The sequence below is a fragment of the Somniosus microcephalus genome, chromosome 16 (genome assembly GCF_052327205.1).
Source record: "Somniosus microcephalus isolate GS21.2 chromosome 16, FLI_Smic_1.0, whole genome shotgun sequence".
NCBI classification, from domain to species: Eukaryota; Metazoa; Chordata; class Chondrichthyes; order Squaliformes; family Somniosidae; genus Somniosus; species Somniosus microcephalus.
This window is the reverse complement of record NC_141002.1, coordinates 94,382,271-94,395,962: the sequence shown is the minus strand read 5'-3', so window position 1 is coordinate 94,395,962 and position 13,692 is coordinate 94,382,271. Positions and strand designations below refer to the sequence as shown.

The following is a 13,692-nucleotide window of genomic DNA, read 5'->3' as shown; positions in this document are numbered from 1 at the left end:
GGGTGCAAATTATACCAGTTTAGCAGTGGGACGGGCTGTGCCTAATCTGTGTTGGTCCCACCGCACAATTCGTGGGGCTCATTTTTTTTAGGACCTCTAAAACAGGAATTAGGCCCTCTTAACATATTGAAGGGGCCGAATGACTGTTGAAGGATCCTTTTCCAAGGGTCGCCGTCCCGCTCAGGACTCTTCATTCTGGGGAGACAGGAGGAGCAGGAGCGCTCCCTTCGACTCCACAGTCTTACCGATTGCCCCCACTCCTCCCCCCACTTCCTGGTGCCTGCTCTAACCACCCCCTCCGCCACTTCCCCCCCACCCCCCCCCCGACAACTTACCTCAGGACCCCTGCCAGTGAGACAGATGACCTGAAATGAACTATTCTCGTGGGACAAGTTGCCTGTGGAGGTGTGACCAGCACCGTCAGCGCGCCCCGAATATGTTTATCAGGCCTGAGGCCCAATTCCTGGTGATCCTCAATCCTTTTGCCTCTCTCCGCCGGGCCAAGTCTGAGCCCGCAAACAAGTCCCAGACTAATTTCCACCTCATTCGGTCTAAATCCACGTTCCCATTATTTTATGTTTCTCTCAACTTACTAATACTAACTGTTCTAGATTTAGCATTTATCCACCAGTGAGGTAACAATGCTAAAACAGTTCTTTCCAAACCCCCAGTCCCATTCAATTCGAACAGCGACTTGGGACGTTTAATGAAAGGCGTTATACCAATGCAAGTTGTTGTAGAGTAAGAAATTGCCAGGACTGGAGAATTTTAGCTATGAGGAAAGATTGGAGAGGCTGAGGTTGCTTTCTTTGCAACAGATGAGGCTGAGGGGAGATTTAATTCAGGTGTATAAAATTATGAGGGGCCTATATAGAGTGGATAGGAAGGACCTATTTCACTTAGCAGAAGGGTCAATAACCAGGGGGCATAGATTTAAAGTAATTGGTAGAAGGATTAGAGGGGAGTTGAGGAGAACTTTTTTCACCCAGAGGGTGGTGGGGGTCTGGAACTCACTGCCTGAAAGGGTGGTAGAGGCAGAAACCCACATCACATTTAAAAAGTACTTGGATATGTACTTGGAGTGCCGTAACCTACAGGGCTACGGACCAAATGCTGGAAAGTGGGATTAGGCTGGATAGCTCTTTTTTGGCTGGCACAGACACGACAGGCCGAATGGCCTCCTTCTGTGCTGTAAATTTCTATGGTTCTATGAAATGAAAGCTCAAGTAGGACTGAGTTGTCTGGAGTTCTAGGCCCAAATCCCCAGAGCTTTGGGGACGGGGGTGGGGTGGTGGGGGATGGGGTGGTGGGTGAGGGGGGGAGGAGAGGGGGAGGGGGTGGTGGGGCAGCACAGGTTGGACTGCCCTCACTGTAAGCCCCTGCACTAACGAAAGAGCCACATTATAAAGAGACCAGCAAGTACAAAGTCCAAGAAAGTGATGATTGTGACTTTTTTTGGGGGGGAAAGTGATCTTCAAGCAATAACTTGTTTCTTATCTGTGACAAAACACGAGAACAGGAATGGCTGATCAGTCATGCAATGGGTAAAGTCTTTGTGGGGAAGTGGTAAATCACTGATAAGGACTCTTCTGAAGTGGCAAGTCAAGGATAAGGATTCTTCCTCTCGACAGAAAGTGACGACAAAAAAAAGGAGCAATCAGCACAGAGAGAATAACTCAGAAAAACCTGCCCAGAGATAAGCTGCGTCAGCCTATCTCTGAGCTGGGCACCCCTGGGGCTTGATAAGGAGGGTTCCAGTCCTGGACAGAAAACAGATTGATTTGTTTTAATATGGATTGTTGAAGTATTCTTGGCACCGCAATACCTCCTTTATCAGATATCTTTATCGGAGATAGTTTTAAGTGCTCGCTGCTTGTCTACTGCACATTAAATATTTCAAGTGAGGAGAGCGAAGTTAATGCTTCATCGTCAAACAGCAACTCGTCGCTAGCGTCTTTAAAATGTCCCAAGGCGCTTCACAGAGGCGTATTCAGAATAAAATGGAAGCCGAGCCAAAGAAGGAAGGGCGACCAACAGCTTGGTCAAAAAAGTGGGTTGTAAAGAGGGCCGGAAAGGAGGAGGTTTTTAGGGAGAGTTTATAGGAGTGAATGTCCACTCATCTGCTGTAACTTTGGTGAAATAGCCGTGGAAATTCCAAAAAAATGGTGTAAACTTCCCTAAAACCCACCACTTTGAACAAGCTTTTGGAAGGAAAAAAGGAAGGAAAGAAGGAAAGAAAGAAAGAAAGAAAGAAATATAAAAGACCTCACTATTGCACTGGAGTGCAGCTCAAGTCTCTGCAGTGAGGCCTAAAGCCATGGCCATATAAATGTAAGTTCCTGTTATTTGTGTAATGTAAATTTACCTCACACACATTCAAGCTTTCTTAGAAGTGATTATTGCGGAATCTTACGATCAGCTGGACAGATGTGCTGCATTTGCAAACTTCCATTGGAACTTGAGGATATGATTAGAAATTTACAGCGTAATATGGGCACATTCAACAGCACCTTAATCATATTATAACAATTAACGTCAGTAAATTATTGCTCTACGCAGAGATTCATTCATTACGTTTTCAATGGCTTGCAACCAGCACCACTTGGAGCTGCATTAACTTGCGGGGCATGTCCGAAACGAAGGGCCATCAATATAAGATTGTCACTATAATAAATCCAATAGGGAATTCAGGAGAAACTTCTTGACCCAGAGAGTGGTGAGAATGTGGAACTCGCTACCACAGGGAGTGGTTGAAGCGAGTAGCACAGACACATTTAAGGGGAAGCTGGATAAATACATGAGGAAAAAAGGAATAGAAGGTTCTGCTGATAGGATTAGAAGAAGAGGGCTGGGAGGAGGCCCGTGTGGAGCGTATAAACAGCGGTATAGACCAGTTGGGCTGATTGGCCTGTTTCTGTTCTGTACATTCTATGTAATGCTGTGATATTTGGTGATTTAATTACAGAGTGCCCAGGAGGAGCAGCGTTCCCTTGTAACAAAAAAGGAGATTGCTTCGATGGCATGGGAGGGAACGGCGCGTGCAATTGTACGGTAGGTTCGCTCTATAACTATTGTTTGTATTGCAGTGGAAGTTGATAAAAGGAAAGGCTCATTTTCTTTCTGGTGACAGTGGTGAGCAGCTTAACCCCACTTCAGTCACAATGCTCAGCACCAGGCCGCACGTGAATTTCAAGGCAGATTTTCCACCCCGCCGCCCATCACCCACATGTCCAGTCTCAGGATCACGGGTGATTACATGCCGTGAGATATTTACATGGTGAGGCCGCCCCCCCCCCGCTGGTACCAGGCCCATCCCCCGGCAGTGTTGGCGGAGCAGCTTGGAGACTGGAACCTTCTGGCAGTTGGTTAGACTGCACCATATTGAAGGGGCTGAGGTAGGGGGAGGGAGTGAAGAACATAGATGGAATGACTGGAAAACCTTGGCCTACCCCACCCTGCCCACCACCGCCCCCCCCCACCCTGGGACCCCCACAGACCTTGTAGTCGGCAGGGAGTCTGTGGGAAGGCCACAGTGCGATGGCGCCCAGCCAACGTGATCAGGAACATTATGTTGGAGGCCAGGATCTCAAACGCACCCCCTCCCCTCCCCTCGGCCCACTCCTCCCACTCACCCCCACCCCATCTCAGTGATATAGCTCCGACTGGCCGCTACATGTTTCTATGGCCTAGAAATTCAGTTGCATTCGCCAGCCGTTAGCGCCATAAGAGGAGTAGATTTCGAGCGCTAGGCACTTAGCGGCCGGGCGCAGAACGATCTGCGCCTACGCCCAACTTCAGTTGACATTTAGCACCGGCGCAAAGTGTTTGCGCGCGCTCAGCTGCGCGCGCAACTTATGACGTCATTTCATCGTGCAACGCCCTTTGTGCTCCCCAAACCGGAACTTCAGTGGCGCCCGCCCAATGTGGGCGTGGCGCTGTTAAGAACTGTGAAGTGGAACGCAGCAGAGGCCCTGCGGGCCTCGGGGAGCGCTAATTAAAGGGCACTTAGACTGAACTATAAAGGCCAGCCATTTTGCTGCAATGACTTTAGTGCTACGGATTTCTGGACAGAGACCAAGGAAGAGACCTTACTGATTTGGGCCAACATAGGAGAGGTATTTTTGGCTTCTGGCCAGAGCTTGGAAATTTGACTCATTGTGATTTCACTGTTTGCAAGTATATTGTGGGGGCTGCATGGGGTTCCAACCCTCAGTTCCAACATTATGTGCGAAGGGCTCGCAGACGCTGTGTGAGAGGGGCAGCCATGCCTAGACGCAGAGGGGCCATCAGGCGTCGGCAACGTAGGCCTTACCCACTCAGGGAATACCGCCAGCAGGTGTCCTATCTCACCATGACTGCCGCGCATTGTGTTAAGAGGCTGCGCTTCAGAAGGGAGGTGGTTGCAGAGATCTGCCAGCTGCTTCACAGAGATCTGCGTCCACAGCTGATGTGCAGGACGTCTCTGTTGGTGGAAGTGAAGGTCACGGTGGCTCTGAACTTTTATGCAAGCGGCTCCTTCCAAGCCGCTGCTGGGGACATAGCGAACATCTCCCAGTTCGCCGTGCATCGCTGCATCCGGCAGGTCACCGATGCCCTTTTCACAAGGAGACACCAATTCATCTCCTTCCCCATGACCCTAGAGAGGCAGGAGCAGCGTGCAGTCGGATTTGCGAGGATCGCCGACTTCCCCATGGTGCAGGGCGCCATTGACTGCACGCATGTGGCTATGCGGGCACCTATCGACAATGCCGAGGATTACCGCAACCGGAAGGGCTACCATTCCCTCAATGTACAGCTGGTGTGTGACCACAGGCAGTGCATCCTAGCTGGCAATGCCCGCTTTCCAGGCAGCAGCCACGATGCATTTATCCTGCGCCAGACTACTGTGGCTGACATGTTCCAGGCACAGCCTCCCCCAAGAGGATGGCTTATCGGGGACAAAGGCTATCCTTTGTTTACATGGCTCATGACCCTGCTCCGCGCGCCCAGGACCCCTGCTGAGGAGGCATACAACGAAAGCCATCAAGCCACAAGGAACATCATAGAGCAAACGATTGGCGTCCTCAAGCAACGGTTCCGCTGCCTGGATCGCTCCGGGGCATCTCTCCAGTATTCGCCGGATAGAGTCTCCCAGTTCGTCGTCGTTTGCTGCATGCTGCACAACCTGGCTATCCGCAGGACTCAGGCACTGCCACCTCACGTTGGACCACCACCTCAGGAGGACGAGCAGGAGGACCATGAGGAGGAGGAGTACCAGCCCAGGAGGGAGCCACAAGGTCCAAGGGCCGTCCGTCGGCGGCTTATTCAACGACACTTCTAGGCCCCCTGTCAGGGAATGGCTTGTGGCAATGAAGGCACATGAATGCAGCCGCTCCGCAAGCCCTCAGCCGGTTAACGCAACAACCACTTGAAACATCACACATGGACAAGCTGAATAAATAAAAAGCTTTATTGAACAAACTCAGGGCCCTTCCCACATGAAACCCAAAAACAGACAACACCCCCAAAAAACAGTCAAAAACATATCTCACTCCCACAACCTGGGGAGGAATAACAAATCTTGTCCATCCAAATGGCCTTCATCCTCGGCCTTACCAAAAGAACCCCCCCCATAGAGAACACAACCACCCCCATATAAAAAAACAATGGCCTTCATCCTCGGCCTTACCAAGATAAACCCCCCCATAGAGAACACAAACACCCCCATATAAAAAAACATTTGGCAACACACTCTACTTTGTGTGCCGAGAGGGCGAGTCCTTGTCCAGGCTTTTCCGGCCCCTGGCCGACCTGCTGCTCCGCCTCAACCTGGGCCCTGTGGGTGTTGCAAGGCTGGGGGAAGGCTCCTGAGGGGCACATTGCGTGACGGCAGATGCCCTTGGGGGTCGGCCTAGACGAGCTCCGGCCCTCGAGGGGCCGGCTGCTGACTGCTGCAGCTGTGGCTGGGCAGCATCAGTCTCTGCAGCAGCTCGTCGCAGCTTTGCTGGGGGAGTGGCAGTGGCGGCTGCAGCAATGGGGGCAAGCTGGCTGATGCCAGGCGCTCGCTGGTCGCCAGAGACACTGGCACTCGGCCGGGCTGGCACTGCAGCAAGTGCAGCAATCTGGTGAAGGCCAGACCGCTGTGCTGCAGCAGCGCGGCGGGTGCCCTGGCGATGCGTGCGTGACACAGCGAGTGTGGCAGCAGTGTGTGCCCGTACTGCCCTGGTCTGTGCCCGCATCAGACCAGCCAGTGACTGCACGGCACCACTGATCAACTCTCCACTCGCTGCCTGTGCTGCCCTGAATTCGGACCGACTCGCGTCCTGTGCTGCCCTGAATTCGGCCCGACTCGCGTCCTGTGATGCCCCGAATTGTGCCCGACTCGCGTCCTGTGATGCCCCGAATTGTTCGAGACCCCTGGCCTGTGCTGCCGCGATTTGTTCGAAACCCCTGGCCTGTGAGGCCCCGAAATCGGACACACTATGAGCCAGGGACTCAATGGCCTCAGGCAACCGTGCCACAACCCCCATGAACTCGGTGTGCCGACGATCCGAGTCCGCGGACATTTGATCAAGGAGGCGCACCTCCTGGGCGAGGACCGTCTCCGGACTGGAGGCCGGACTCTCCCTCTGGGGAGAAGGCCGCCGAGCTGCCCGACCCTTCCCGCGTGGCTGGACGCCACTGGGCCCAGCAACTGCACTCCCCTGCAACACTTCCCCCCTCTGGGGAGAAGGCCGCTGAGCTGGCCGTCCCTTCCCGCGTGGCAGGATGCCACTGGGCACAGGAGCTACACTCCCCTGCAACACTTCCCCCCTCTGGGGAGAAGGCAGCCGTGCTGCCCGACCCTTCCCGCGTGGCTGGACGCCACTGGGCACAGGAGCTACACCCCCCTGCAACACTTCCCCCTCCATTGCCATCCCCTGGCACGGATGAGGGTTCCCCCGATGTGCCGCCTTCCTCTTGCTCCTCCTCGTCCTCCTCCTCCGAGGGACTGACACTCGCAGCTTCAGGGACCTCCTCCTCACCAGCTGAAAGCAGGAAGGCACAAGAGTAGCTTTAGAGTGAGGACAGGGCGTCAGCAAGGGAGGCATGAGTGGTGGCATTCTGCGCATTGGTCGGGCAGTGGCAAAGGATGTAGATCTGAAGCGCAAGGGGAACGAGAGAGGTCCAAACGGTCATGCCCTTACCATTGGGGCCCAGCACAGGGTCGGCATCTCCAATTGCAATGGGGCCAATCACCCGGGCACCCATGAGTCGACCCACGCGCTCCTCCAGGTCACTGAGCTGCTGGAACTGGGCACGGCCTCCCCCGGTGACAGTCCGGCTCTTCAGATTCTGGGCCAGCTTGGCCTGCAAGAGAAAGGACGGCCTCTAAGTACAGTGTGGTGCCCTGTTGTTGTGTGCACTGCCTCCCATGGTCGAATAGCTTGGCCAGTGTGGTGCCCTGTTGTTGTGTGCACTGCCTCCCATGGTGGAATAGCTTGGCCAGTGTGTAAAGTGCAGAAAGTGCAATTGATGTTCATGCCAGTGCCATAGCTGCTGGATGAGGGCTGGCCATTAGGCCTTTGAGGTCCCTTTGCCCATAATGTGAGGTGCACATGCAAGGATGAGGAGGACAGTGGAAAGGGTACTAACCCTGACCAACCGAGTGAGGTCGTTAAACTTTTTCCGGCATTGGTCACCAGTCCTGGGGACATCGCTGTTGGCTGTGACCCTCTGGGCGATTTCCCTCCAGGCTCTCCTGTACACCCTCTTGGGAGGCTTCTTGCCACTGTCCGGGAACAAGATATGGCTTCTCTTCTCCAAAGCCCTAACCAGCACCTTTAAATCATGGGCAGAGAAGCGCTGCACTCGCTCACGGGCCCTCTGCATCCTTGCTGGTGCTATTTCTCTCCAGCAGCAGTGTTTAGGCCTAGCTGGAGGGCTGCAGTATCCAGGGCGTGGCAGCAGACGAACTCGACCCTTCCCCCTTTAAGAGCTGGCCGGCGCCAGGGTGTCTGCTGTCAATCAAGAAATGACCGCACCTGCGCTGCGCCCGGCCTCGGCGGTATCAGTCTGCACCGCCGGCTTAGCGCCTAAAGATAGGCGTGCAACGCCAGTTTTAGCGCTCGAGCAAACTCCTTGGCCAAAGCTACTGAATATCGGCGAAGTGGCCTCCACTTTCCGGCGGGCGCAAACTTTAGCGGCCGCCCGACTTTACCGCCCCAAAAGTGGCTATACTGAATTTCTAGGTATATTTCTAGACGCAGAAGGCATCAAGGGGTATGGGGAGAAAGCAGGAATATGGTATTGAGATAGAAGATCAGCACGGTGGCATAGTGGTTAGCACTGTTGCCTCACAGCGCCAGGGACCCGGGTTCGAATCCGGCCTCGCGTGACTGTCTGTGTGGAGTTTGCACATTCTCCCCATGTTTGCGTGGGTTTTCTCCGGGTGCTCCGGTTTCCTCCCACAGTCCAAAGATGTGCGGGTTAGGTTGATTGGCCATGATAAAATTGACCCTTAGTGTTAGGGGGATTAAATACGTGGGGTTATGGGGATAGGGTGGGATATGTGTTGGTATAGGGGTTACGGGGATCGGGTGGGATATGTGTCGGTGCAGGCTCGATGGGCCGAAATGGCCTCTATCTGCACTGTGAGGTTTCTGTGATTTCTGTGACCATATTGAATGGCGGAGCAGGCTCGAAGGGCCGAATGGCCTGCTCCTATTTTTCTGTTTTCTATGTTTCATACTCCACCCACAGCCAAGCCACGTGCCCTGAGGAAAGCCCCAGAAACTCCAAGGCAATGCAAAAGGGGTAGAGGCCCAGTGATCTGGGTCTCCACCCCTTTTTCCTAATCTTTGTGCCCAGGGAACCAGGAGATCCATTGCGGGGGGCAGGAAGGAAGGTTCAGGAATGTCAATCCCTCTTTAATCAGGCACGGTGTACACAATTTTCATAACGTATAATTGGATTTAAAGAAAGGCACCGAACATTATGAATAGTTCTGGTCTCCATATTATAGAAAGGAAAGCACTGGAGAAGGTGCTAAAAAAGATTTACGAGAAGGATACCAGAATTGAGAGTCTATAACGATCAGGAAAGATTGAACAGGCTGGGGCTCTGTTCTCTAAAAAAGAGAAGGCTGAGAGGTGACCTGATCGAGGTCTTCAAGATGAGGAAAGGGATTTAATATGATAGATGTAGAGAAGATGTTCCCACTTAGGGAATTCAGGAGAAACTTCTTTACCCAGAGAGTGGTTAGAATGTGGAACTCGCTACCACAGGGAGTGGTTGAGGCGACGCGCATCGATGCATTTAAGGTGAAGCTAGATGAACACATGAGAGAGAAAGGAATAGAAGGATATGTTGATGGGGTGAGATGACGAGGGGTGGGAGGAGGCTCGTGTGGAGCATAAACACAGGCACGGACCAGTTGGGCCGAATGGCCTGGTTCTGTGCTGTAAATTCGATGTAATTGGACACGTCTATTGATGATCAGATTCAGACCATCTCTAGTGACTCTGAAAAGCCAGTTGTGGTGGTCGGTGCTCCCTATGGTAGCTTGTACTTTAAACAGTGGGTGAGGGGGCAGGGGTGGGGGAATGGGGGAAGTGAGCACGTAGGTTGCTAAGGGCCTGAATGAATTTGCAGGGGTCACCAGGTCTAAGCAGCCATTTAAAAGCCAGCCCGGCTTCCTGTTTTGACATTTTTTCATTTGAGTGCTTTCAACAACAATCATTGTTTCGCAAGAAATGTACAAAACGGACCCGCTCGACTTTTGCTGACTTTACACATTCCGTAAACTCGTGAACCATGAGTGCAAAAATATCAGCAAAGACCCGTACTAGAAATGCACTTTTGAAACCGTTTGGAATTGACCAGTTCACTGGTTCCAATCCGTTTTACCAGTCACAATACTACAGTTGTAAACAATTACTCAACACTGACGTTACTGCCTTACTAATGCACCACATTTTGATATTAATTATTGCAGGATCGCTTTGCGGGAGTAGCCTGTGAGAAATGTGCGACAGAGAGCATATATGGACCTGACTGTGCTTCTGGTGAGAGCTGGCGTGAAGCATTTTGTATCTCAGTGCGTCAAATGGCAAATTAAACACAACAAACTAATAACATTAATAACACATAATGGTCCTGAAATTAGGATCGGGAGCTTGCCGCGCGTGCAAGCCCCCGATGTGCACTTACCCGGCGCGCTGACATTTTAATCCTGGCCCGCATTGCATTTCCTCTCACTGGCCCGCTTGAGGTCCTGCCGCGCTGTGCGTGCATGACCCAGCGGCGTACTTAGTGCGATGAGCCGGCTGGGATCACGTGAGCACAGGGCAACCAATGGGAGGTTGCAAAAGTTCATTCATGAGTTTGATAGTAAGAGCTGTCAAACTCATGAAAACTCCTGGCCCCAAAACACTACTTAAACTTGAAAGAAAATTAAAAAAAACATTGCACTACTTAAATGAACCATAAATAACTGTAAAAAACTATTTTAAACAATAATTTTAAAATTTGAAAAAAATTATTATATAAAAAATCGGGGCTAAAACTAAACTTACCTTACTGTAAATTCTTTAAAAATAATAAACCTGTGGAAATTTTTTTAATAAATTGTATTAATAGACCACTTACCTGTAAAACTCAGTACTTACGTGTGGTTTTTCAATGCGTAAAAACCGGAGGCCTTTACACATGCGCAACTCTCTAAAAATAGAGGAAATCCAAGTCGCACGCGCAGACTCCTGCGCGCACGCATTCAGCCTCTTAACCCCTTGGGTCAGAGGAGAGGAAATGCCGGTTTTCCCCGCATGCGCTGTGCATGCTGAAAACCGGCAATTCTTCCGGGCACACGCGTGAGTACCCCGCCCGTACTCACGTGTTGGGAGAGGAATTACTGGGCCAATATAACAACAGAAAGTGCTGGAAATACTCAACGGGTCAGGCAGCATCTGTGGAGAGAGAAACAGAGTTAACGCTTCAGGCCTGTGACCTTTCATCAGAACTGGAAAAAGTTGGAGATGTAACAAGTTTTTAAGCAAGTGCGGAGGGCAGGGAAAGCTGGGGGAGGGGAGGAAAGAACAAAAGGGAAGGTATGTGATCGGGTGGAAAGCAGGAGAGATTAAATGACAAAAGGGATGATGGTGCAAGGCAAAAGGGGGTGGTAATGGGACAAGTAAAGAAACAAAAGACGGGTCTAGAGGAGGTGTAAATGGCAACAGTTGACCCATTGCTGCCAGGTAGCATAGTGGTTATGTTGCTGGACTGGTAATCCAGAGGCCTGCACTGAATGATCTGGAGATAAGAGTTTAAATCCCACCAACTGGGAAATTTAAAATTCCTAATTATTAAATAAATCTGGAATAGTATCAGTATTATATTGTCAAACAACCCACACTAGTTCACTAATGTTCTTTAGGGAAGGAAATCTGGCCTATATGTGACTCCACACTAATATACTTAACTCTTAACTGCCTTCTGAAATGGCCTAACAAGCCACTCAGTTGTACCCAACTGCTACACTAAAGTATAATAAGACTAAAACCAGACGGACCACCCGGCATCTTTCACCTCATGGACTGCAGTGGTTCAAGAAGGTGGCTCACCACCACCTTCTCAAGGGATGGGCAATAAATGCCGGCCTTGCCAGCGATGGCCACATCCAATGAATAAAAAACAAGCACCTGCTTTCTGAAAAAATGGGAGCAGTGCTTATGATCTGAAATTGTTGAACTCAGTATTGAGTCCGGAAGGCTGTAAAGTGTCTTATTGAAAGATAAGGTACTGTTCTTCGAGCATCAATTGAACTTCAAAATTCCTCAGCTGAGCGAGGGTGTGTGTTAGATTTCCTCCCAGGGGACCCGGAATATGGGATGGAATTCCACCCCGTTTAGAATGACCCTTTAAATCCAGTCGGGGGAACATGTGGTCAGATCTTTCACCTGTGTCAAGGTGTTGTTGGGGTAATTCTTCCGTTGAGACCTGAATCCCTTTGAGGCCTTCTGAAGGCCCCAAGGTAATTTTTTTTTATTCGTTCATGGGATGTGGGCATCGCTGGCAAGGCCCAGCATTTATTGCCCATCCCTAATTGCCCTTGAGAAGATGGTGGTGAGCCTCCTTCTTGAACCGCTGCAGTCCGTGTGGTGAAGGTACTCCCACAGTGCTGTTAGGGAGGGAGTTCCAGGATTTTGACCCAGCGATGATGAAGGAACGGCCGATATATTTCCAAGTCAGGATGGTGTGTGACTTGGAGGGGAACTTGGAGGTGATGGTGTTCCTAGGCGCTCGCTGCCCTTGTCCTTCTAGGTGGTAAAGGTCACGGGTTTGGGAGGGGCTGCCAATGGTGGAGGGGATTGACTACCATCCCTAGAATTGGAATAGCACCAGTGGAACCGAGGACTTAAAAACATTATTTTTTACATTTTTTCTTCAGCCCATTTGGGCCTCGAGAGGGCTTCAGATAGAGTGGAAAGTCTCCAATTAGTACAATACTAACTAAAGTAGATCTGTTAAAGTTCGAGAGGCAATAAAGTGAGAAATGTAATATATGTCATAAAATACTGCATCTATGAGTTTAAAAGAGCATTGATCATTCCCTTTGTAGAGTGTGAATGTCTTCACGGAGACTGTAACGGTGGGACCACAGGAGATGGCAAGTGCACATGTTATTCAGGCTACACAGGAGCGAAGTGTGACCAGCGTAAGTACTGCACAAGGATCTGTTACAATAAGATCAGACCGTTCCAGGAATAAACATATGTAAGGCAATATTTATGGGGCACATTTTACTTCAGTGAAGCATCGAGTTCCTGGCAACAACAAAAACATCTCAAAGTACTATTGTGCCATATAGTTAGCTGACTTGTGGTTATGCTGTGTGTGGATTTTTGTGTTTAGAGGGGCTGATTTGAGCAAAATACTGCGGATGCTGGAAATCTGAAATAAAAAACAGAAAATGCTGGAAACACTCAGCAGGTCAGGCAGCATCTGTGGAGAGAGAAACAGAGTTAACGTTTCAGGTCGGTGACCCTTCGTCCGAACTGGAAAAAGTTGGAGATGGAACAGGTTTTTAAGCAAATGCAGGGGCAGTGAAAGGGGGGAGGGGGTGAAAGAACAAAAGGGATGGTCTGTGATAGGGTGGAAGGGACAAAAGGGATGATGGTGCAAGGCAAAAGGAGATGGTAATGGGGCAAGTTAAGAAATGAAAGATGGGTTTAGAGGAGGTGTAAATGGGAATGGCAGAATCAACAGCAACTGCTGTGTGAAAAAATGGGAGCAGTGGTTATGATCTGAAATTGTTGAACTCAATGTTGAGTGCGGAAGGTTGTAAAGTACCTAATCAAAAGATGAGGTGCTGTTCCTCGAGCTTCCATTGAACTTCGTTGGAATAGTTTGAGAGGCCGAGGACAGAGAGGTCAGAGTGGGAGTGGAGGGAAGAATTAAAATGACAGACGGCTGGAAGCTCAGGGTCACACTTGCGGACTGAATGGAGGTGTTCCGCAAAGCGGACACCCAATCTGCGTTTGGTCTCTCCAATGTAGAGGAGCCTGTATGTTGTCAAAAATCTTCATTTGCCATTATATTTACCACTTTCACATTGGTGCAAAATGATTTCCAATGTGGTTTGCAAAGTAGTGTAGTTTGGAGTCACCCCCAAGTTCACTTAAGGCAGGAGACCTCTTTAGCAGTTAGTATTACACTCGTTAAGCTGTAGGAATA

The 13,692-nt window shown here is 50.5% G+C and overlaps 1 protein-coding gene across 1 annotated transcript in view; it reads left to right on the top strand.

The window, feature by feature from the left end:
• The window catches only part of LOC147106398 (stabilin-2-like), a 206,221-nt gene that overhangs the window by 16,566 nt on the left and 175,963 nt on the right, over positions 1 to 13,692 (top strand). Inside the window, exons 4-6 of the mRNA XM_086009731.1 lie at positions 2,966 to 3,051; positions 9,956 to 10,025; positions 12,578 to 12,673. Coding sequence (XP_085865857.1) covers positions 2,966 to 3,051; positions 9,956 to 10,025; positions 12,578 to 12,673 — 252 coding nt within the window. The remainder of the gene's footprint in view (positions 1 to 2,965; positions 3,052 to 9,955; positions 10,026 to 12,577; positions 12,674 to 13,692) is intronic.